At 48.6% G+C, this 24,701-nt stretch overlaps 1 protein-coding gene across 6 annotated transcripts in view; it reads right to left on the bottom strand.

Annotated features, from left to right (window-relative positions):
- Window positions 1–24,701, bottom strand: part of ANKS6 (ankyrin repeat and sterile alpha motif domain containing 6) — a 49,309-nt gene that overhangs the window by 8,257 nt on the left and 16,351 nt on the right. The window contains exons 9-14 of one of the 6 annotated variants that reach the window (XM_059141835.1): window positions 23,894–24,103; window positions 22,622–22,775; window positions 21,658–21,827; window positions 14,396–14,582; window positions 9,745–9,812; window positions 4,341–4,457 (exon numbers count right to left, since the gene is read on the bottom strand). In XM_059141835.1, the coding sequence (XP_058997818.1) occupies window positions 4,341–4,457; window positions 9,745–9,812; window positions 14,396–14,582; window positions 21,658–21,827; window positions 22,622–22,775; window positions 23,894–24,103 (906 nt within the window). Of the gene's footprint in view, window positions 1–4,340; window positions 4,458–9,744; window positions 9,813–14,395; window positions 14,583–15,268; window positions 15,404–20,130; window positions 20,154–21,657; window positions 21,828–22,621; window positions 22,776–23,893; window positions 24,104–24,701 lie in introns of those variants that run through there. The other 5 variants (XM_059141836.1, XR_009346321.1, XR_009346320.1 and 2 more) reach the window with 5 other exon arrangements.

Raw genomic sequence — 24,701 nt, 5'->3', positions numbered from 1 at the left:
CTCAGCCGGAAGGCCTGTGGCTTGAAAGGCTGTGGACCCATGCTGCTTTCCTGGTATTTTCACCAACAGAACAAAACAAACATCAAACCTTTTAGGTTAAAATGTTCTAACTATTTTTTGACTGTGCAAGAAACACATTTTAGGTTATAACCTTGTTACGTGTAAATACATACAACTGAAACAAATTTTACCCTCCTACCTGCAAAGAATGCTGACATGTTCTACGCTATTCTGTTTTTTAAAATGCTGCTGGGGAACCACTAAATTGGGTCCACAACCCCCCACCATGCTGTGGACCACAGCCATGAAGACACTGGTGGACAAGGAAAGCTGGGCCTCCCTCCCTTGGGTCCTGGTCTGGGTTCTTGAATGTGTCCAGAGCATCAGAGCCACCGAGGGGGTCCCTCTTGGCTGAGCCTGGGTTGCAAAAGAGAAAGTATGGGCGTTGAAGAGGGAGTGGATACCTGTAGCCATCAAGGCGGGGCCAGCCCAGAAGAGCTCAGGCCCAGGGCCTCCAAAGGCCATCCAAAGGGCTCCTGGAAGCCAGGCTCGGCCTGAGAACTTCTTTCCTCTAAGAAGCAGCGCATAGCTGCAATGGTTACCCCGGGGTTGAGCGGTTTTCGTAATCTTTAGCTTCTCCCAGTCATGCTTTTGCTCTAGGACACGCTGTGATGCACGGTCCTTACGTCCACTGAACTTTGCCTGGTCATTCAGACTTTCCCTCTGCCCCTATTTCCATGTGGAACTGGCTGACTTTGAGGGTAGATGCTGCCCGTGGGAGGGACGTGGGTGGGACGAGCCAGCCCTTCGGTCTGGTGGGTCAGAAGCACCCAGGTCTCTTGGTTGAGAGCTGGTCAGCTGGCACCCAGCCCCCCAAAAGACCACTGTTAAAAAAGAAAGGTGCCCCACCACCCAAACTCCTATGTTGAAACCCCAGCCCCAGTGGGATGGTGTGAGATGGTGGGGACTTTGGGAGGTGACAGGGCTTGGATGAGGTCACAGGGTGGGACTCTCATGCTGGCAGCAGTGCCCCTAGAAGAAGACAGAGGAAAGACCTTGCTTCCCTGCTCTCTACTATGTGAGGACACGATAAGAAGGTGGCAGTGGGAAACTTGGAGAGGGACGCTCAGAGATCTCAACCACGCTGGCAGGTTGGTCTGGGACTTGCAGCCACGAGGCTGTGAGAACCAACTCCTGCTGTTCCCGAGCTACCTAGTAGACGGTCCTTGGAGATGCAGCCTGAACTAAGAACCATGAACCTATTGATGCTTCTGCTTCTCTAGGCTGAGCCTTGTTTGGTGCAGCAACAGACTGCCTCAGGAATAAAGGCAATGAATGGGAGAGAAAATGAAAAAGGTCCTGGTCTGGGCAAGGTCCTGGTCTGGTCCCTGTTAAGAAAAATGTTCTCTTCTGGAGTCGGCTTGAGCTGCCACATCATCCACTCTGATCACAGCTGTTAATGTTCCTGAGACTCTCAAGCCAGTCCAGTCTGCCTCCTTTCTGTGATCCTGGGCCACAAAGGCCATGGTCACTGAGGACAGAGGGGAGGCTCTGGAAGCATTAGCAGCTACCATCTACCATGCACTGGGCTATGCTCTTAGTGACACCCAGCTCCTGGCCTGTCCTCCCAACCCCTCCATGGTCCTCACTGGTGCTACATCTAGAACCTTTCCTGTCCTCCTTCAACTGGCTTGGCTTCCCCCACCTCCATGCTCTCTTTGGCTCACAAGTCTGGCCTCTGGAGGCCAGAAGCAGGAAAGGTCCTGCAAACCTTGGGCCAAATCCCCCTACCATCACTCAGCCACCCGCTCCCCAAAGCCCTTGCCCTTACCTGACTGGGTCACCCTCAGTCACCTGGGGGCCTCATCTGTCCCATCTGGGCTCCCCACACACCATACCACCTGCTCTCAGGTCCAGCACTCCCTGAGATCTTGAAATGTACTGGACCTCCGCTCACCACAGGGACTTTGCATACAAGCTTCCCTCTGCCTGGTCTGTACTCTTCTACCCTCTACCCAAACTTTCCCATCTTTCTTTCCATCCCAGACCTCCTGCCACTTCCTTGGGGATGTCTTCCAGGACCTTGTCTTTCCAGCCCTCGCTCAAGGTTAGGAGCTCTCCTTCATACACATCTGTGGCTTACACCAAGGCAGGGCAGCATAGTGGTCAACAAACCAAGTCCAGGTTCCAATTCTGGCTCTGCCACTTACCAGTAGTGTGATCTCAGACCAGTTCCTTAACCTCCCTCTGCCTCAGTTCCTTCACTTATGAACTGGACCCAGCCTCAGTGGCTTTGTGTAGTTAAGCAAATGACGAGATGTGACTGCTGAGAGCAGTGCTGGGCACAAAGTAGCCTCAGAGGTCAACATCCACGTCACGCTTGGGACACGGCAGAGAATCCAAGGGCTACTTTTCATGACTAAATCAATGCTCCAGGGGTGCCTGGGTGACTCAGTTGGTTAAAGCCTCTGCCTTCAGCTCAGGTCATGATCCCAGGGTCGAGGGACTGAGCCCTGAATCAGGCTCTCTGTTCAGCGGTGAGCCTGCTTCCTTCTCTCTCTGCCTACTTGTGATCTCTGTCTGTCAAATAAATAAATAAATAAAAATCTTTTTAAAAAAATCAATCAATCAATCAATGCTCCGAAGACTAGTGCTTGCTCTGGTTCGCTGATGCCCCAGCACCACCCTGGGGCTTCACCTCCCTGGCTAAGCCCTTACTACCATCCAAGACTGGCCCACTTCTAGTAACTTCTAGCAACTCCCATGCCCGCCTCACCCCCCTGTCCCCACCCTGCTCCTCACATCTCACAGCAGAGCGGAAACAGTGCTGGTCTGGGAGGCGGGTCTCACTATCTATCCCTGAGCCTCAGCTTCCCCGTCTGTAAAGCAAGGCAGCCCGGGCCCATGGAACAGATGAGCTGTGTCTAGCAATGGGCCACTTACAGAAGAAAAAGAACAAACAGTAAAAACTCAAGGTAAAACACAGGCGCCAGAAGCACTGCCAACTAAATCACTTGGAAGGACCACCTTGCAGCCTATAAACAGGTGAAATAGTAATGATGATGGCGACAGCAAGAGGCCCGACCCCACCTCCCCCCATCCCCAGTGGGGCTGGCAGGAGCCCCCCATGCCCAGCACGTGCTGGGGGGACATACGAAGAGGACCCGGGTGCAGGTCCTGCCTCACTTGCCTGCCCGTCTCTCCACCTGGGCACACCTCCCTCCCCGAGGCTCTCTTCCCTCGCCAGCTGGACAAGGCAAGTGTGAGGATCTGGCCTCCGGATTAACTGGGAAAATGTATGGGAAGTGTCTTGTGAATGATAAAGGGTTACATGAATATTTATTTGCTGCTGGCACTCTAAGTCTGTTCAATATTTCTGTGCCTACCCAGCAAAACACAGAAAGAACCATAAGACCGGTCACGCTCTCTGACACGACCTCGAGTTGTGGAACACAGCCCGAGGAACAAAACAACAGAAGAGAAAGGAACAAGGCAGAGATATCCATTATAGTGCTATTTGTAATGGCAAAACCCCAGACACGGCATGATTGTCTAACAAGAGAGGGGCTGTCAGGCCAAGCGTGAAACAGCAACAGGTAAGCAAGTCCTATCCCTTGTTGGAGACAGAAACGTCCAGCCCACATTAGGGAAGAAACCAGGAAGCAAAGGAGCTTGAATAGCCCAACAGCAAATGGGCTAAGGTTTGCCAAGTGAGTGGTGATCACTTCTCATGCTTTTTTTTTTTTTTTTTTAATTGTTTCTTGCAATGTGTGCTTTGATTGGGGTGCATTGATAATTTTTGGTTTAAAGCTGGTGAAACAGAAATTTAACATTAGACAAAAATGTAGGATGCCAATAATAACAACAGTGATTGACGGGTCTGTGTGTGGCAGGGGCGCTGCTAAACATTTTGGTCCTGGCAACGGCCCCACAGCCCCCAGTGGATGAGAAACGCAAGGCTCAGGGAGGTGATGACTTCTAGGGGACACAGTGAGTAAGAGGAGGAGTGGGCTCACCCCCAGGAGGGCCTGATTCCAGGGCCCCTCTTAGACGACGGCTTTGCTTCCACTGTACGCTGGAGGGCAATCCCCAGCCATGTGGGTTGAAATGACCACAGGGAGTATTTTTGCTAACTCTATGGGAAGAGAGATCTGGAAAAGGAACGGGGAGGTGGGGAGCACTCGGTGGTAAGAAGTGTGCACATGGGGCCGTCCTCTGCCAGATGTGCCAGAGGAGACAAAATCAGACCACAGATGTCCTCAGGAACACGGAGGGCTTAGTAAGACTCCTAGTGGAGCTCTCTGCTCTTTGAAATGGGAGAAAAAGATTGAGAACAATACCTTGCCCGCATTCAGTTCAGAAATTGCTGCCAAGATCTGCTGCCTGGATCCATCTGTCTTAATACCCAGCTCCTTCAAGTCACCGTCGGTGAGCGTGAGGAAGGCTTCCATGTCCACCTGGAAAGAGAGAAGGGGGATTCGTTACCATCTGCTGGGTGCCACGCCTCGTTTTTTCCCACGCCTCATTTTTTCCCCCATCCACACCAGAAATATCATGATTATGAGCTATTAGTGCTTATTAGCAGTGAATTAATAATGATTTACTTTACGATGACTTTATGATGAAAGTTTAGTTGAAAGGATTATGAAGGACTAATTCTCCTCAGCTCTAGCTGGGAATCCCGGGACAGGTGCACTGTGGAAAGACTCCCGACCATTGCACAAGGAAGGGGAGTCCCTGAGAGCATAATCTGGGTGGCCGGCATGCTGCAGATCCAAGGCTGCTCTTAGAAGTTTGATCCCAGGTGGCTGCCCTTGCCCAGAGATCGGAAACCGCACAGAAAATGCACATATATGGCGGGACTCAGCACGTTTCCCCCCTGAGGACCAGGGAGAGGTAAACTGTGGAAAGACAGAGTGAGCAAGTCAGCAAGCAGAAGTGATAAAGGGAAGAAGGGCCACGGAGAACCGAAGCTGAGAAGGGCTCAGAACAAGGGTATCTCAAAGCCACACGACCCTTGGCTGCTATAGGGGAAACCCTGACATTTCTGTCATCCCAGCTTGGGCCTCAGCTCCAGGCGAAGAACCAACAGGTTGCCCTGCTATGTGGCTGGTATGTTGCCGTGTCTGTCCTGCTCAGAGGCAGCAAGCTCAGCAGGCGGAGGCCGGCTCCACACACCCCAGGTCTGTCCTGGAGCCTCACTGTCAGGTGACGACAGGAGGACACAAAAGCTAACACCGTGTGAGGCACTTTCTGACTATTTGGCATAGACTCAGTCGTTTAAGCCTTTTGACATAGGGTGAAATGATTATTATCCTCTGTTGGGGGGGGAGATGGGGAAACTGAGGCACAGAGAGATTCAGTCCCCGAGGTCACATGACCAGTAAGTGAAAGCCAAGACTGGAACCCAGGCTGTGGGCTCCAAAGTACCTCCTCTTCTCTGAGGGGCCACACCACCCTTTGATGCTACAGCTGTAGCCACTGACCTCTCTCCTGTGGTTTCCTGGAGGCAACAGCCTCCTTGCTAATGTGACCTGATGTTCCCTAAGAATTAAGGGGTTCTGTCCCTTGTATGGGCCCTTGCAAATTAGACCCCAAAATGGTAGTCATCAGGGAGAAGTGGAAGGGAGTTGGCTGCCCATAGCCGTCTCTCCGGTCTGTGCGTGGGACAGAGCCAGGGCTGCCTGGACGCGGACAGACAGAGCCTTGATCCCCACTTGCTGCCGGGGCACCTGGGCAGGAACCTTACCTCAGTTTCCCCCCTGAAATATATGAATCCTCCTCCGACCTAACTTACTGGTGGTTGTAGGGTCTACCCAGAGGGCTTCCATAAAGCTTTGCAAACTAAATAAATTACAAAAACGTTATAGTTTTATGTAATATAATATTGTTGTCATTTAAAATAAAACTCTCACAACTTATTGAAAACCCTTAGTGCTTCACTTTAAAAGCAGGCTTGTTTTCTATTCCCTCAGAGATACTGAACAAGATTCTTAAAATTTTTTCTTTGAAACATTGGATGCATGTGGAGATAGAGGAATTTTTTTCTGAAAAATGTCCCCCATCTTGCCTTTTCTATTTTAAATAGTCATTTTACTTTCCTGGATTAAAACAACCCTGAAGCAGGCATGAGTTGGTAGGGAAGGGTCTGCTTGGACCCCAGCCCCAAGCCCTGGGAGGTGCCTCCCTACGTCACTCTGGGACTTTATGGCTCAAAAGGGGCTGAGGGCCTGAAAGAGCAGATGACATGGTTTTGACAGACACTGCCTGCCCCTGGCTGGGCCGGACACTCCCCACAGTCCCACCCCCTGCTTGTCCCCATGGCCAGCTCCTCAGCACCTCTTGCCTATGGCACCCCCCACCCTGGCCACCCTCTTCTGACTGCAATCTCCTTTCCTGTGAGTCTGCCCCTAACTCCCCCATCAACCCTGGTCTGCCATTCATACCAGAGGCCGGAGGTCTCGGGACCACGGTGCACAGATCACGTTCATGTCGGCCAGGCCCTGCCCAGTCAGGCTCCACTCTCTGCCCCAGATGCACCAGCCTCATTTAGGCCCTGAACAGGCCAAAGTGCTGACGGCTCTCTGCGCATGTCTGCTTCCTCTTCCCAGACACCCTTCTACCCTGCTCCCCTCCCTCAAAGGTCAGTTGATGCTCAGCCAATGTCTCCTCTGGCCCTCATTCAAAAGACGCCCTTCCTGGGCTCCCAGAATGCTCTGGGCGTTTCTGCCATTGCTAGGGTCAGGCGCTGGTAGAGGGCCTGATAGAGGGCAGAGACCTGAGCTGTGTTTGCTGGCTGACTGAATGACCACACCAGTCAATATGCTACTGCATCCCCAGATGAATGGACCTTCTCAGTCTCCGACCTCTATCAACCCTGTGGCCTACCAAACCGTCACAGCTCATTTTAGGTGGAGAGAACCAGAGACTAAATTCTCCTCACGTGAGCACTTCTGAAGGGTTAGCAGGATGAGGCAGAAACATCTGTGTCCTTTCAATATTCATGCCCTACTTTTTTTTAGTAATACTTTTTTTTAGTAATAGAATCTTAGTTGTCAGCTAGGCATTTCCATGAAGCTAAAGAACTATATTTCTGAGTTTCCCTTGCATATGAGTATGTCAATTGACAAACTTTTGGCTAATGAGATATAAGAAGGTTTATGGTACTTTGAGGAAGTCTCTCTTAAAAAAGGAAAGTAGGTATCATTTTGCTCTCTCCTTCCATTCTGCTGCCTGGAATGTGGAGGTAATGGCTGGAGCTCTAGCAGCCATTCTGGACTTTGAGGATGAGGGCCATATACCCTAGTGGAGCAGAGAGCTAGAAGGAGATTTGGTGACTCAACTGAACACCTTCTGTGGGAAAAATAACCTTCTATTTTGTTTAAGATACTACTACCTGGGATTTTTCAATATATATAGCTAAATCCATCCAAATACAGGTAGAGAGATGAAAATTATCAGTCTGCTTCAGTTTCAATATTGAGAGGATGAGAAAATATATTTACTTCATTCTTCTTCCAAATTCTCAACAAGGACTAAAAGCATATAAAGGGAAGACATTTTTTATGAGCCCTGGAAATGAGGGAAAAGTACTATCTGCATGCCAGGTACTTTAAGGAGTTTCTTAAGGACTGAGAAGTGCTCTGTAGCTGCAGGGATGGATGTGAAGGGGAGGGCAGGGGCAATCCATGATGTTAAAACCCGACTCTCATTAAAGCCTTCCAGGGAACATGGGATCTCTGTATGGACAGACGGCAACTCTCACACAGTGCTGTCAAGCTTCTGTGTGGTCCAGTGGGGAGCTCAGCACAGGGGGACAGCTGAGCTGGTTCGGCTAACCTCACCCCACCCGACACAAACAGAAAGCCTCCAGTCAGTGGCTCCCAGCTCTCCCCACAGGGCTGCCCCAGGCCTCAGCACCCTCCCTGACCCCAGAGGCTGTGAAGACCACAGCAACTCTGCATAGTCTCCCCTCCCTCTAAAACTCTGAAAGTGTCATATTTCATCAGGAACATATCTCAGTTCCCTATAAGGGACAGCGGCAAGAACCAGAGAACGGTGAATGAAGGTGTGCCCCCAGACATGCCGGCTCCCAAACGGGGATGCAACTAAGAACCCAGGACGAATGTTGCCTTGTGACACAGAGACATTTCAAGAAAAAGAAGCACACCTTGAGATGCACACTCCAAGAGAGCGCAGAACACAGCACACAAAAGCAGGCCGCCAGCGGCGTACGGGAGAGATTTCTTGGCGATGAGAAACATCGCTGTGGAGGTTTAAAACACTGGAGAGGCAGGAAGGACCCCACTGGCTATGGCAGGAAAGCAAGGGAGGAAGAAGGCTGCTTCACTCTGTCTGCTGCTCAAGACAAAATGCTAGTTAGTCCCTGAGCAGCATCTCAAGCTTGCAGGGACAGTGAGCGAGTCTCAGGACTGCAACTGTCATGATGACCATCGTCACGGACTCGACCAGGCCCCAGAAATATTCCAAACCAGTGATTACACCAGCGGACTAGTGGGCCTACAGAGGAGTTTATGGGGCCAAAATGGTCAGTTTTTTTCAAAACCTTGAGCTATAACTCACTCACAATACAGTCCGCCCATTTGGAGTGTACGGCTCCCAAGGAATTCGTCAGTGGTACAGTGACAGTGTAACAGGACGGAGGGTAGCTACGCTTGAGGAGAACACAGGGAAAGGATAAGCCTGTCAAATCGCCAAGCTCCACACCTGAAATTAACGCAACACCGTGTGCAACTAGACCCAAGGAAAAAAATCTTTTTAATTAAAAAAAGAAAGCAGACGATTCAGTGATTTTTTAGTATATGCCGAGTTGTGCAACCATCATGCTCAATTTTAGAACATTTTCATCACTCCCCAAAGGAACCCACACCCGTATAAGCAGTCAGTCCCCATTCTCTCCTCCCCCCACTCCTTGGCAACCACTAATTACTTTCTGTCTCTACAGATTTGCCTATTCTGGACATTTCATATAAATGGAATCACACCATATGTGGCCTTTTGTGTCTGGCTTCTTCCCTTCAGCATGTGTGTTCCAGGCTCCGCCGTGTCATAGCGTGTGTCAGCACTTTCTTCCTTTTTATGGCCGAATTATATTCCATTGTACGGCAGTAACACATCTGGCCAGTCACCAATTAGTGGGCATTTGTGCTGTTTCCCACTTGTTGGCTATTATGAATAAGGCTGCTGTGTGCAAGTTTTTGTGTGGACATATGTTTTCAGTTCTCTTAGGCCCACGCCCAGGAGTGGGATTGCTAGGTCACATGGTAATTCTATGTTTAACATTTTGAGAAACTGCCAAACGGCAGAACGGTCATTTTTTTTTTTTTTTTTTTTAAATGTGATTGTGAGCACTTTTAAGCAAAAGGAACTCTCCCGGATTAACACAGACATCCAACATCCAGACACTCAGCCCAGAGTCATTAGGATTTGCTTTTGACCCGCATTAGATCTAAAAGCCTGTCAGTCCATCCCCTTCAACAAAAGTGTGAGCAGGACAGACACAAACTTTACTAGCGAGAGCAGTGCACAAAATAACAAAATTCTGTTACAACAAAACAAGCCATAAGGCCCCCAGGATTTCACTGTGATGAACTGAACTAAATGTGCGGAACACAAACTCCCATTTCCTCAGCTGTCTCAGTGAAAAAGATCAATCTACACTTGCAAGATAAAAACCCATATATTTGATTTTTTTTTTACGGTAATAAAAAATAACATTCTTACCTCTTGCTCCTCAAAAATGGGCTGATATTTCTCAAGTGACAATTTCTTAAGGATTCCAGTCAGTTCATCTTTGAGAGGGAAAGATGTGAAAAGATATTTTAGAATTTGGCAAAATGCATCAGAACAGTGGTCTTCAAACTCATAAAGCAGTGGCAACCTTATCTCAAATAAATGTCACAAGAAACTCCCAACAGGGAAAGCAGATCAAAGCTCAGCTTGTAGGGATGCAGCTGGGGGCGGGTCCAAGCCACTTGTCAGCCACGCCTCCCCTCAGGGCATGCCCCTGGCATCTCCCCAACCCCAAACCCAAAGTGGGAGGGGGCCAGGTGACCCTCCAACGGCTGCCATCTCCACGCTTTTGGGGTTCTAGCTGCTGGGACTAAAACTCCACTTTCTGTCCAAGAACAGCTTTTAATTATGATTTCTTGACTGCTGGTAGCCGCACCTGCAGCAAACGCTAATGCCAGCAAGTTGTCAGCGAGGCGGAGGAGAAACTTAAGAGAACAAGCAGGTGGCTTCAGACCAGAACTGGAGTTTGGCTCAGTGTGAGGAGGCTGTGGGCTCCCCGAAGGAAGGATGGATACATCTGAGTGGAAGAGATGCCAGAAGGCCACAGAGCAGGGGAAAACAGAAAATTTTGGATAGTAAGATTTCAGAGCAGGGAGGGTGAAGAAAGGAGACAAAAATAGCATCGGTGGGGGGCGGGGGGGTGGCTTGAGAAAATATTCATTCACCCATTTGATGGTGATTTACTAGACTAGGCTCTAGGGACTCAACAGAGACCAAAACAGGTAAGCAGGCTGCCAGGCCAAAGGCGATGAGGACGAATGAAGCAGGGTAGGGGTAGATGACAGAATGGGAGAACGTTGTTTATTATAGAGTGTGGTTAGCGAAGTGTTCCTTTATAAGGTACCATTTGAGCAGTAAATGAAGGAGTTAACTGTGTAACACCAAGGAAAAGATCAGCAGGCAGTATTCAGGCAGCAGGAAGAGCAAGTGCAAAGGTCCTGGGGCCATGGGTGCAATTCACAGAAGAGTGGACAGGAGGTTAGGAGGCCTGAGTTCATTTTTTAACTCATTCATTCTACAGCAGCTACCAACATGCCTACTGCATGCTGGGAGTCCAAGGATGGAAAGGTCTGTGCTGTGAAGGAGCTCAGTGTGGCTGGGGAGATAAAATGAAGAGGCTGATGCACCATCAGGCACTCTACTTTGCACACGGATAACCCATTTGCTCTTTACAACAACCGCACAAGTGCCATCCCATCATCGTCCCCATTTACAGATGAGGAAATAAGGTGTCAAAAGGTGGGCTACCACGTCTTGGATGAGATCGTACTGCTGGTCCATGGCAAAGCAGGAATTCACACTGAGTGGTCCAGCTCTCTGGCCTGCACTGCACACCCCAGCCCTTCCACCATGTCTCTCACTGGTGACAAGTGCTGTGACAAGGGATATCAATAAGGGGATCTGGGGACGGGGGAGCCGCTGACCAGCCTGAAGGACTGGAAAAGGCTTCACAGGAGAGTGCCACTGAGCTTAGGATGGACGAGAGGAAGCAAGTCCCAGCCCGTACAGAAGCCACTGACAGTTTCATGACGCCAACACTTTGCTTCTGCTGTTCCCTCCACAGACGCAGCCTTTCCCCATAGTAGTGTGCTGCTTAGGTGGCTAACAGCTGGCTCCCTGAGGGAAATGCATGTGTGTACGGAGGTAGCCATGTAAGTTTATTGCAGATTTTACTGAGGGACACATGTAAGGGACATATAGCACCCAATTTACATTACAGTAATACGCCATACAGCATTGGTTCTTACAAATTCTGTCTCGCCAATGCTTGCAGCATCTCAGGCACCTCACTGAATGCTCGCACTGATTTTTGCCCTCCTCTTAGTCCAGAGCCAAGCACTACAGTCCCAACACAGGTGTTGCAGGACTGTTTCATTTACAGGAACATGGAAGATGAGATGGAACAGTGAGGATGCATATAGGACCTTCATGGGATCAAGTCCACTCTGTGAGGTAATGGTTTTAAAATCCTGAAAGACTGTTTTCTCAATTTTTTGTGCAAGTCACACATTTAACTTTCTCCAACATTGTCTAGATGATGTCAGAGGCTCTAGGACACAGCAAACCAAACCCTGACTGGTGTGGCTGTTTGCTGACATCATGGAGTCAATGCCCCCTGCTGGCTGATTTCAAGCCACCAGCATAACCCGTGTCCCTGAAAGTGGAACTGGGAAGGGGATGTGCATAGCGGTGTCTCGTTATATAGCATTTTCTACTGCATAAAGAGCACAGACGTTCGTAAAATTAAAGTTAATAATATATTTTATTTTAAATACCATGTATTTTTAATTTAATTAGTGTAATTATGTAAATACATGTAATTTGACTTTTTGGGGCTTCTTTCATATGTGTTTTTATATAGATTTACATATCTATATATTATGTTTTTTTCTTTATATAATATATATACATATATTTTTATTATACAGGTATTATATATAATATACACACACATAGGTATTGTTGCTTTGTTGTAATTTGACTTTTAATAGCTGTGTTTAATCACTGGCTTGTACATTTCCTATAAATTCGATGACTGACTCTGGTCCGCAACTGCCCCGCCTCTCCTCAGCCCTCTGGCCTGAAGGCCTGCTCTTCGGTGAAGCCCGGCTATCCTGTGCTCTGCTGCTAACCCAGATTGGCTCCCATCTGTGTCACAATCCTGTACTGCTCTTCTGTCGCCTGCACCCAAATCCCCAGCCAGACTGTGAGCCATCCTAACACCCAGACAGGTGACGTCACCCAGTGCCCAAGCTTCTCCCCTCCCCAGAGAGGGAGTCTCGAGAGGGCAGCTGGTGGAAAGATGGGGCAGGACAAAGGCTTGCATGTAGTCTGCAACTAGGGCCACATTTCCCACACAAATGTCTGGGGGCTGGGTTGCCACTCTGTCCTGTGACAATCTCATGGCCACAGGACAAAGGTCCTGCTGCCTCAGGACACAGGAACTCTGGAAGGGAAAACCAGGCTTTCTACACCAGAGAAATTAATCCAAAAAGAAACTGCTATCAGGTCCTCTTTTGTTTCTATCATGACTAGGGCTTTGCAAACCTTTTTAAATGAAGAGGGAGAGGGAAAAGAATAGGCATGGGCAGTGCATTCAGATATCCACGGTCTCAACAATGTTTTGCAGAAAGGTGGGGTATGAGTACCTAACTGAACCTCTAGGAGTTAGAATTCCTAAAAGTGTCCAAGGTTGGAGAATTCATGAGTGGAGAACCCAACCCTCCATGTAGAAAACACAGCTGGGGAGGAATGGGGTTGCTAGTGACTCTGAAGTGGTTACAAATGAAGCCATTAGAGATCACACAACAATAAAAGCAGCCCCCAAACAAAGAGGATGCCAACAGCAGCATGCATTAATTAGCTCGGTCCAGACCACAGCCAGTGCGGCTGGTTTCAGCTTATCACCTGCTGGGCAGAGCACGCTCAGCCCCGTCCTCCCTGTAGCCCGGTGCCCTCGTGTGAGCGGGAGGCCCTCCAACACCTGAGACTTCTCTATCTTCTCCGACACACTACTTGATCTGCCCCGGCCTGCACTCCATCTCTCACCAAAGCTCCACTCCCCTCCCTCCCACCTCGACCCCCTCATCCCAGGAACCACCAGAAGGCAGTTTAAAGGACAGGATTCTTCATCTCCCTTTGTCTTTTTTCTCTTCCTATCTTTATCTGGGGCCTTGCAGCTGGGCCTCCACTCCATCATCCTTTCTGCATTATCCCCACAGGAGGGGGCGTACATCATGTGCCCAGGTTCTAAAGTTGTCCTGGTTGCAGGGGACAGCTACTGCCTCTGCTTGCCCACCATCCATGCCCTCCTCCTTCTGAAAATGGCACTGTGACTCTCCTTTGAGGAGCCACTTCTCTCCGAGTCTGCAGGGCAGACCCTGACCCCAGCTACAGAGACAGACAAGAGACCTGCGCCTGACCAATGAGCACGTTCCACTGGCACAGACACACGGTCAAGGATGGACAAATGACCCGTCACTGTAAAAAGAGCCAAGGCAGGCCAGTGACATTCACCCCAGGATTTTGCTGGACCTGCTCAGAAGTTAGCACGCTTTCTGCTGGTGTGGCCAAGTTAGCAGGGAAAATGAGTAAGCTTGAAGTTCCTAAGGGACAACTTGGCCACCACTGAGATGAGAGAGCCTACCTGAGATATGGAGAAAAACATGCCCAAGATACCTGGATCAGCACATGCCTGAAGCATACCCTCGACACTTCTGCTTGATGAGCCAACCATTTTTACTTAAACCGGTTTGAGCAGACACTGCATTACTTGAAAAGGACAGAATTCCGATTTGCACAAGGTTCAGGGCAAGGTCCATAAGTGGTATTGGAAAAGCATGTCTACAAGTGTGTGTTTGGGTATGTCCACAAAACTCACCTACACTGAAGCACTAGCTGAGGGAGCTTACCATACCAGGAAAGATAAAAATACAAGGTGGGATCAGGGAAGAAAGGGGATAGGAATTTTTGTTGGAAATTTTCAAGGCCCGACTTAGGATGGCTATCGCATCAAGAGCACCTGCAGGTCCCAGTGGCAAAAAGAGGAAAGGGCGGCATTTTAGGACCTTGGCGGACTCACCCTCATCTGTGATGGTGCCGCTGCTGGAGCCCCCACTGCTCTTGGACTGCCGATGGGAAGAGGAGGAGGACACTGAGGACTCGGCCGTGTGCCCTTTGGGTGAAGGGGAGGGCGTGAGCGTAGGCGAGGTGCTCTTGGAGGGAGTGGAAGTTCCAGACGGAGGCCTTTTGCTCGTCTCCAGCTTCTGCTGAAAAGAATAAGACAAATATGTAAGCCGTCACCTGGAGGGTGGAGTGATGAAAACAGACACCCGGCAGGGAGCACGGGTGCTGTCTGACTCAGCAAGGAATCCAACCAGGATCTAACCAATCTAACTATGAAATCCACTTCAAAACACAGGCAAAGCAGAAACAGTATTGTCAGAACAGTCGTGGGAAAATCCTCCCCTGGGGCAGAAAGGCGGGGTTGGGGGGGGGGGAGTAGGAGGGACCAAGAGGCCCCTGAGGAGCCTGGATCCTATGTGCTAGTCCTGCCCGTGTGCTAGTCCTGCCTGTACGCTACCAGGATCGAGTCCTTGGCCAAGTCCTTTTCCTTCCCAGCCAACCCAGCTCTAGACAGAGGTGTGGCTTATCACTACACGAAGTCCCTTTCTGCTCCGGACTTCCCTTCATCTCACCCAATCACTGCCAACCTTCCACCAAAGAATAATCACTTTTCCCTTCTTTGTATGTGGGTCCTTTAGCTTTTAAAAAAGTACCTTTTTATTTTTAAATAATTTTAGACTTATAGAAGAGTTAAAAGATAGAACAGAGCATCCCTGTGTACCCATCAGCCAGCTCCCCCTAATGTTAACAGCTTCCGTAACTAGAGCACATCATCAAAATGATGAAATTAACAGTCACGCAATACTATTAGCTAATTGATGGACTTCACCCGGATTTCACTGGTGGTTCCACTTAATGTCCTGATTCTGGTCCAGGATCCCAAGTTGCACTGACTTTTCACATCTGTTTGATGTCCTCCAATCTGTGACAGCTCAGTCTTTCCTTGTTTTTCATGACCTTGACACTGTCGAAGAGTTGAAGAGTTTGTAGAGTATCCCTTGGTTTGGGGCTCTTTTCTCATAATTAGATTTGCTTATAGATTTGGGGGCTAATGACCCCAGAGGTAATGAGCCATTCTTACTGCATCACACCAGGAGTCTCAAAGTACCCATTTCTTATTACTGATAATGTTGACCTTCATCACTTAGTTAAGGTGGTGTCTGTCTGGTTTCTCCATGAAGTTGCTAACTTTTCCCTTTAAAATTAACAAATATTTGGGGGAAGGAGGGTAGATATTGAGCTAAATACCTTGTTGCTCCCAGTAATGTTAGCATTTTTCAGTTGCTCTTACCTGCAGCGATTACTACCGTGACATTCTAATGATATGAGATCTGCTATTTCCTTTACCTTTCACATTTATTATTTTGAATTTTGTAATTAAGAGTTGCTCATTTTCCCATTTATTCAGTTATTTACTTCTTATTGGTATGGGCTCATGGATATTAATGTTATTCTCTGGGCTATAATCTAGTAACTATTGCTATTTATTTTATGGTGATTCAAAGTGTTCCAGTTTTGGCCACTGAGATCTTTCAGGTTGGCTCCTATGTCCTTTCAACATGCCCACCTTTTAAAAATTCTTTCTTTTTAAGGGCATCCCCTTAATTTCTGACACCATAAAAAGCTTTAGGCTCATCTTATATTTTCATTGACTCAGCACTGAAATAAACCACTTCTCCAAGGCCGTGATCCCTTTCCTTAGAGAGTGGTATTTAGAAACCAAAATCTGGGTACTAGGTTGGTCGTGGCTACTGGGATGTCACTGCTGGTAGGTCCACTCAGCAGACAGAGCAAGGAAATAAAGTACACTGAGCCATGTATACACATATCCACACTTACTCCTGTATCAATCTGTATACACATATATACACACACATATTTATAGACACGCATTCATGCGGATTCATACTGACACCTCTGACAACAGTCCAACAACCATGAGGTTTGTTGTGGCATTTCCCCTTCAATTTGATCTCTGACAGTTAAAAAGGGGACTCATTATATTTACCTATTTGATCAACCCTACTATAAAGTGAATATGTATACAAAAAGTACGTGTAAAGGGCGCCTGGGTGGCTCAGTGGGTTAAGCCGCTGCCTTCGGCTCAGGTCATGATCTCAGGGTCCTGGGATCGAGGCCCATGTCGGGCTCTCTGCTCAGCAGGAAGCCTGCTTCCTCCTCTCTCTGCCTGCCTCTCTGCCTGCTTGTGATCTCTCTCTCTCTCTCTGTGAAATAAATAAATAAAATCTTTAAAAAAAAAAGTACGTGTAAAGTGGCTTCAGAATTTAAACCATACCCCTACAAGAAAAATATTTATCAACTAAAGTGCAGTGTATAGTTATTTGTCTTTATTTGGCCTTATCATATCTACTCGACAGTTTCCCCCCAACCCTACCTCCCAAAGTGTGGTTATGTCAGTCATTTGTAATACAGTTACATCTCTTGTCATGGTCTGCATTCCATCTTTGGTTCCTGGTTCATACTGTTTTTTAAAATTTGCATATAGAAGAAATAATTCAGCCGTGTACAATTCTCTGGGTTTTGAGAAATGCCGAGTTGTGTACCATAGAAGAACAGTTCCATCACCTCCAAAAATCCCTTGTCCTGTCCTTTTCTAGTCAACCTGCCCCTCACCCCAACCCACAGAAATAAAGGATCCCTAAGGTTCCATCTCTAAGGCTTTGTCTTTCTAAAACATTGCATAAGTGAAACTATACAATATGCAGATTTTTGGGGGCTGCCTTGAAGATTTACTCAAGTTACTGCATGTGTTGACAGTGTGTTCCTTTCCACTGCTGAGCGGTGTCCCATTGCATGGACATACCACAGTTAATTTATCCACTTACCTGTTGACGACATGTCTCCAGTTTGGCCTATTATGGAGAAAACTGCTAGAAACATTCATAAACAGATTCTGGCATGAACAGTTTTTGAAAATGCATTTGGGTTAATACCTAGGAGGGAGAGAGCCAGTTCGTACGTTAAGTGCATATTTAGTTTTATAAGAAACCGCCAAACATTTTCAAGGTGGCTGTGCTGTTTTGCATTCCTACTGCCATCTGAGTTCCAGTGGGTCCATATGCTCACCAACACTTACATCTTTATATTTTTATTTTTAATTTTAGCCAGCCTAATAGGTGTATAGTGCTATGTTGCTGTGGTTTTAATTTGCATTCTCCCCAATAGCTAGTGTTCAACATTTTCCCATATGTTCGTTTACTATTTGTTTATTTTTGATGAAGTATCCATTTTGCGTATTTTTTATAATTTGTTGGTTGTTTTATTGTTGAGTTAAAAAAATTTTTTTCTAAAGTAGGTTACATGGCCAGTGTGGAGCCCAACGCGGGCTTGAACTCATGATCCTGAGATCAAGACCTGAGTTGACATATAACAGACTGAGCCATCCAGGTGCCCCTCTTACTGTTGAGTTTTAAGAGTTATTTATTCAGTAGTTTAAGTAGGATACGGCGAGGCATCTTCTTTTTTATCTTAATCATAGTGTTTTCCGAACTTCCTGGATCTGTGATTTGGCATTTATCATTAATTTGGGGAAATTTTCAGGCACTATTTTAAGATATTCTTTCTATCCTACCATTCTCTTTCTCTCTTTGTCTTTAGGGATTCTTATTACTTGTATGTGAGAATACGTGATATTATCCCATAACTTTTTTGTTGTTCTTGTTCTTGTTTTTTAACTTCTTTTTTTCTTTGTGTTTCAGTTTGGGTGATTTCTTTTACCCTGTCTTCCACTTCATGGACTCTTTCTTTGGTGGTGTCAAGCATACTGAAGAGTCCATCAAAGGCCTGCCTATCTCTGCTACCTGTTTTCTATTTCTAGAGTTTTCACTTGATTCTTTCTTAGAACTTCTATCTATCTGCTGAAATAGCTGGATGATCTTCTATGCTCAAATTTTCCATTAGAGCCTTTAACAACTGTAGTTTTTAAAAATTCACTGCCAGGTAATTCCAACACCTGTGTCATATCTGAGTCAGATTCTGATGACTGCTGTGTTTCTTGGGAGTGCAGCTTTTCATGCCTTTTTGTACTCCTTGTACTTTTTGGTAAAGTTAGACATCTTGACTCTCCTGATAAGCCTTTACTGCTCCTTATGACTACATCCCAGAGTGGAACAAGAATCCTTCTCTTAGATTTTTGAAAGATTTTGTCATTTAGTTGCCTATATTGTTAATAAATTCTGCTTTTTTATAAAGAAGGACATTCAAGTACAGCTTCTGATAAGGCAGGAGATAATTAGTATATCCCAACTAAACAGACCTATCCCAGTCAAAGCAAAGAAAAATGATACTCTGACCTTCTGGGCGGCATCATTTGGTGGGGGTAGGGGTGGGAAACAGACAAATACACTTATTTGGGATGCTCTGAAATATCTGAACTTCTCCCTATATTCCCAGTCAGTATAGCAGACTGATTGTGTTAATAGTGTCATCTCAACTCCTCCTATGTAACCCTGTGAGTTCTCCTGTAGTGGGCATGCTGACTTGCTTAAACAACCTGATTGGTTTTCAACTCCTGCCTTTGGCTGTTGTCATGAGAACATATCTAAGTTTGCTGTGGGCACACATAGCTCAGTTATCCTGATCACCCTCCCAACAGCCAAATGTATAAGTGATACCCCCAGACCAGATAGCTAAGTTCACACTGAAATACTGACCCACAGGTTCATGAGCTAAATGCTTTTTGTTTTAAACCATTAAGCTTTAGGGTAGGAATGGAGAGGCAACATACTCAGTGGGACTTTGGGCTAAATGCTTTTTGTTTTAAACCATTAAGCTTTAGGGGGCGCCTGGGTGGCTCAGTGGTTAAGCCGCTGCCTTCGGCTCAGGTCATGATCTCGGGGTCCTGGGATCGAGTCCCGCATCAGGCTCTCTGCTCGGCAGGGAGCCTGCTTCCCTCTCTCTCTCTCTCTGCCTGCCTCTCCATCTACTTGTGATTTCTCTCTGTCAAATAAATAAAATCTTTAAAAAAAACAAAAACAAAAACAAAAAACCATTAAGCTTTAGGGTAGGAATGGAGAGGCAACATACTCAGTGGGACTTTGGGCTCCCAGAGGTCTGGGGAGCACTGATGCACGCTCTGACTTCCCCAATTCTGTGTCTCCTCAGGTTCACTTCAGGCTGATTCGTGAAGATGCCAGAAGCCATGCCTTGAGAATATTCCACCATTATGGTGGTGCTTGTCTTCAGCCAAGTTCAAAAATCAGTTTCAGGAGGCTCCTATTTTGAATACTGATTTCTAATCCTTCCTAGGGAGTCTTTGACAAGTACTTCATGTCTCCATTTTGCTGCTTGGAGCCTTTGACAGAAAGCCCACTCCTTGTGTCCTTTGATTTAGGACACAAATCCTGAATTTTTAGACAGCTCCCCAAGCATACTGCTGGAGTATCAGGCGATCACAGAACTAGATAGTTTCCCCCATTTGTTTCCTAAATGCATCTTTTCATACACTCTCCTTTGATCGGAATATACTTGTATATAGATTACATGTAATAGATGCCGCCAAGTGAGACAAGAGTTAACTTATAATTTAGATGCCTACCTATTTTGAACACCAGTTAAAGGAAAGGAAGCTAACAATATCTAACACATCATAAGATCACCCAAATAGAAACAGAAAAATTTAAACAACAGAGAAGAGGAAATTTATATCAAAACCCAGACTAGAAGACTTACTTTGGTTAGTAGCTCTGAGTTTCCTAGCAGCAAAGACAAAAAGAGAACTATAATAATTATATAATTCTTTTTATCTGAAGAAAGAAAATATATGACAGGATCAGTAGAGACATTTTTCTAGAGCAGAATTCTAAAGGGAATTAATTACACAGACCCCTATCACACATAAAATTTTTCAATATAATGGAAAATATGCTGATGCATAGGGAAAAACTTTTTCTGGAACTATATTATAAAGGGAACCTAATTATATAAATCTGATTGTAAAAGGGACCTTGAAAAACCTTATATAGCCAACAGTGGAGGGCAGAAAATGAAGACTATTTCTCATACATCCATTAGAACAGCATCTCTGGAGGCACTTCTGGGCAAGGGCCCAGGGGTGAGGCTTTCAGGTGATCCAACTTTTCTCAGGGAAAAGCTCAGGACGTCTAAAACATATGAAGAGCAGGACAGTGCTTGGATGTGGGGTCCTCTCAGAGGATAAAATGGGCTACACTGAACCACTGGAGGGGGGCACCTGGCGGGCCACCTGGTAGAGGAGCCAATTTATACTCAACCACCAGGAACCCACACTTGGGTGGGGAGTTGGCTCACGCCAGTAACCAACTCAGGTGGAGCGGACAGATTCTAATTATACTAAAAAACTTCCCACTCCAGAGAGACATTTGCGATTTCCTGTCCTTTGCAAACTCCATACAGAGACTAACAATGTGTTGAGCACTCTTGGGCTGTGTCCATGGGGGAATGGTGCAGAGAGGTGAGGCTCCAACTCTGTCCTGTCTTCCAACCTTGCTTTAGTTCTTCCCCTCTGGAAGGCTTCACCCTGGAGCAGTCTCGCCCTGCCCCACCCCTGTCCCCTTCATGTGGCTCTTCATCCTTCAGACCCTCTGTAGGTGTCACTGCTGCCCTCAAGCCTGGGGAGTGGCCCCCATCTGTGCCCCCACAGCATCCCCCTCCTCACTGCCAGAGTCCGCAGTGAAAGTCTGAAAGCAGTCCCCCACCCGGTTCACTGCCGCACCCCTACTGCTAGCAGCTCTAGGCACAAAGCAGCCACCCCAGACCGGTGTCAAGTAGAGGAATATGGTGGGAGCCCAACTATTCCCTCTGGTCATGTGAGCAGTTACAGCTGCCGCAGCCTCGCTGAGTGCCAGGGCCCCCCTCAAAATGCTCCAGCATGGGGCTGAGATCTGACCCTAGGCGTCTTCTCCTGATCACACCCTCTACACTTCTTGGCTCTAAGCTATGACCCAGTGTACACAGTGTAAGGCTGAATGAGGCACCCGGAGAGGCCCTGCAGATCAGGTGGGACGCCCATGTGCAGAGGGCTGAGGGCACAGGGTAGGACCCCAGAGATTGCAGGTATGATCCGGCCCTCCCCAGAAAGCCCGGGAGCAGCCGGCCGCAAGGGGTCTGTCTTGAGTCTTGTCCCAGAACTGCGGCACTGCCCGTGTCCCCCCAGCATGTGGGCCATGTGAGGACAGAACCTATGAGTGTAATAGGAGGAGACAGAGGCAGAACACGCACCTTGCCGCTGGGACCGCCACCACCTGCGGGGGAGACTGGGAGTTCAGACGAGCTGGACCCTGGTGCTGGCCCAGCGGGACTTGACTGGTGGCTGGGCTTTTGCTCCGATAAACCAGCTGCTTTTTTCCTCTGGGCAGCGATTTGGGACAGGACACTGTCTATGCTGCCACCTGAGGAAAGAGGAACAGACGTGACTGCCAGGGGTCCAGGGCCCGGCAACAGGGGTCTGGTGGACTTCGAGTGCTGATCTTGCAGAGCTGGAAATGCCTTTCCCAGACTCCTCCTTGACCCCATGTGTCTGCGGGCTGGGGTTGACCCCAAGAGGACTGTGCATGAAAATCAAAGGTGGCAAGGACCCAGGGGCGGCCACTATGCTCTGAAGGCCTCGCGGTGAGGTGCTGAAGGAGGCAGTGTGGGTACGATCAGCTTGTCCTCACTTTCCCTGGGCCACAGCCAGCTGGAGCCAGCCTCCCGCAGGTACAGATGCCCGGCCCAGCCGCCCACGGCAGCCCCCGTGCTAGTGTGTGCCCTCCGACCCCCCACTTTCCAGAGCTGTGTCAAAAACTTCCTCACCGCAATACTCAGAGTGGACAACGATGTTCCCTCTCCCAGTTGCCCCAAAACCCACTAGCAAGCTCGCATTATTATGAGAGGAAAGGGGAAGGGGATAATGCCCAGGGCTAGAGAGGATCTGAGAGAGAGCACCGACCACCGACGTCGGGAAGGTGGCAGCCAGGTGCTGCGTGTGGCTGTGAATATTCATGCATGTATGAAAGTGCCATTCTGGAGGGCAAAAGGCAATGCTGTGAATTCACTGGAGACTCCTTGAGCCACAGCGGGGAGGAAGACAGGGTGTGGGCAGTTGTTCCTGGGACCATCCACGGAGCAAGCGCGGGGGGCCGCCCACACCCGCAGCCCCACGGGACCCTCCTGCCTCCCCTGAGTGGCCCTGCCTGGTACCCACCTGAGCGGTTATGCAGCTCCCCGCCATGCCTGCTCGAGCCCCCTACCCCGCTGGAGCCACCTGAGGAATGAGGTGAGTGGTTGAAGTTTCCAGAATTGGCAGGAGAGGTGGGGCTTCTGGAGAGAGATGGAAATTTAACAGGCCTGACAGGAGTCTGCAAGAATAAGGTGGGTGCTGTGGTTAGGGTCTGTTGCTCCCTCCTCTGGGCACACACGATCACAGCAGGGAGGGACCCGGATCCCCTGGCTCACCCTAGCTGATGCCTGAGCCCAACACACGTCTGCCAACCAGTGCTCAGCACGCCAGGCATCCCCTGAGAAGTGAGTTTACCTCTAGCTGCTGACAACCAGACCACCAACTCAGGCTGAGCCCCTGTGGTGTCAGTCCCCGAATCACCCCACTTTCAGCATCACTCAACCCCCTCCCCCCACAGCACAGACTAGATGCTAGCTGTCCCTGCTCATTCCCTCCAGGGGCCAGGCTCTCACTCTCCTGCTAGAGACTTGCTGTTGCAATAGTCCCAGGAGGCAGCTGCGAGCAAGGCTCACCCCATTTTACAGAGAGATGGAGGTTCTCAGTTCTTTCAGTCCCTCAACACAATGGCAGCGCAGGGTCCTAAATCGTCACTCTTGGTCTGCCATTTACTGATTCTATGGTGTGGCACCTACATGCAAGGGATAATCTCCTCAGGAGAGGGACTGCCTCAGGACATTACAGAGACACCCCAAGGCCCACGGAGTCACAAGCCACCATGGGCAAAAAAGCTAGACGTCACACTCCTTGTGAGTATAAGAAAATAGCAGCAGTGCATATAGTTGCCTCCTAGTGTTTGCTCCTGGTCATCGACCTGAACAATGATATCATGTGGAAGTTGGTTTGAAACCAAGAACCTAACTCCCCTTCCTGGCCCAGGCCACAGAGCTGGGTGCGCTATGGCAGGTTACTTGCCCTCTCCAGGTCTCAGTCTCCTCATCTACTAAAGGGAAGGTTGGATTAGATCAGGTCTTCAGGCTGTGCTCTATGGAGCTCCGGGGCTCCAGAGAAAAGGCAGAAAAGAGGGGGGCCCCCCAACTTCCATTCCCTTCACACCATATTTTAATCTGTTTATAAAGTAAGTCCCGTTGTAGGATTCATGAGACAAAAGGATAACACTCATTTAAAAGAAAACAAAACCTTCGACCTTGCTGGATTAGCAGGTCAGAGGTCCCTTCTGCCCACAGCACAACCCAACTTCAGGGAGCAGTGAGTGAGGATCACAGCCAGGCGACTTACAGCATCGGTGCTCCCACCAGCCACGCCCACGGGGGCACCCCTGCCAGCTCTCTGGGGCAGCACAGTCTTCACGGGCTCTGCCTTCCCACTGTGACATGTCCGGGACCGATCGGAGCTCCACAGCTCAAAACTGGAAGGGGGTAAGAAAGGGGGGATGACTGCCTTCAGCTTGTCACTCGGGAGTCTGGGGAAGGGGGCTCCATTGCGAAGCTGAAAAAGACAGGCTGTGGGTTAGACAAGCCCCAGTGGGGCTCTTCATGGAACTCTCCAGGTTTCTCCCGCTTCTCAGAGAATGGCCCCTGCATCTACCCCCTCACCCCTCCCAACACACAACCTGCCGGAAACCCATGCGGTATCCTCTGCTCGCCTCCCAGCAACCGAGCAATACCCTCCTTTACTCTGCTCCCGTCCCCAGCTTCTTGTGTCCATGATAGCAGCTAGAATGGAGACAGAGGGGATGGGGAGATGGGGGGGGGCAGGGGATGCTGAGTGTGCTGTGACAGGGACCCCTGAGGGGCTGGGGAAAAGGGCACTGCAGGTCCAGGGAGCAGAATGCAGCAGGGCCCAGCAGCCAGAGGGGCAGGACGGAGGGGAGAGCTGGGGGTCTCAGGAGGAAGGGGCAGGGCACGGCAGGGGGACCACGAGGCCCAGACAGGCTCTCTGTGAGCCCAGCAAAGACTCCCTTCCCCATCCCGCCACACCCTTCCTACTCCAGCCACACCTCCCACTGCTGACATTTTTAACTGTAATTTTATATTTTGAAAATGTGATTTAGGGTTAGTATAAAATCCACACAATGATGAGTGGT

The sequence above is a fragment of the Mustela lutreola genome, chromosome 12, assembly GCF_030435805.1.
Source record: "Mustela lutreola isolate mMusLut2 chromosome 12, mMusLut2.pri, whole genome shotgun sequence".
NCBI classification, from domain to species: Eukaryota; Metazoa; Chordata; class Mammalia; order Carnivora; family Mustelidae; genus Mustela; species Mustela lutreola.
This window is presented reverse-complemented; position numbering and strand designations above follow the sequence as displayed.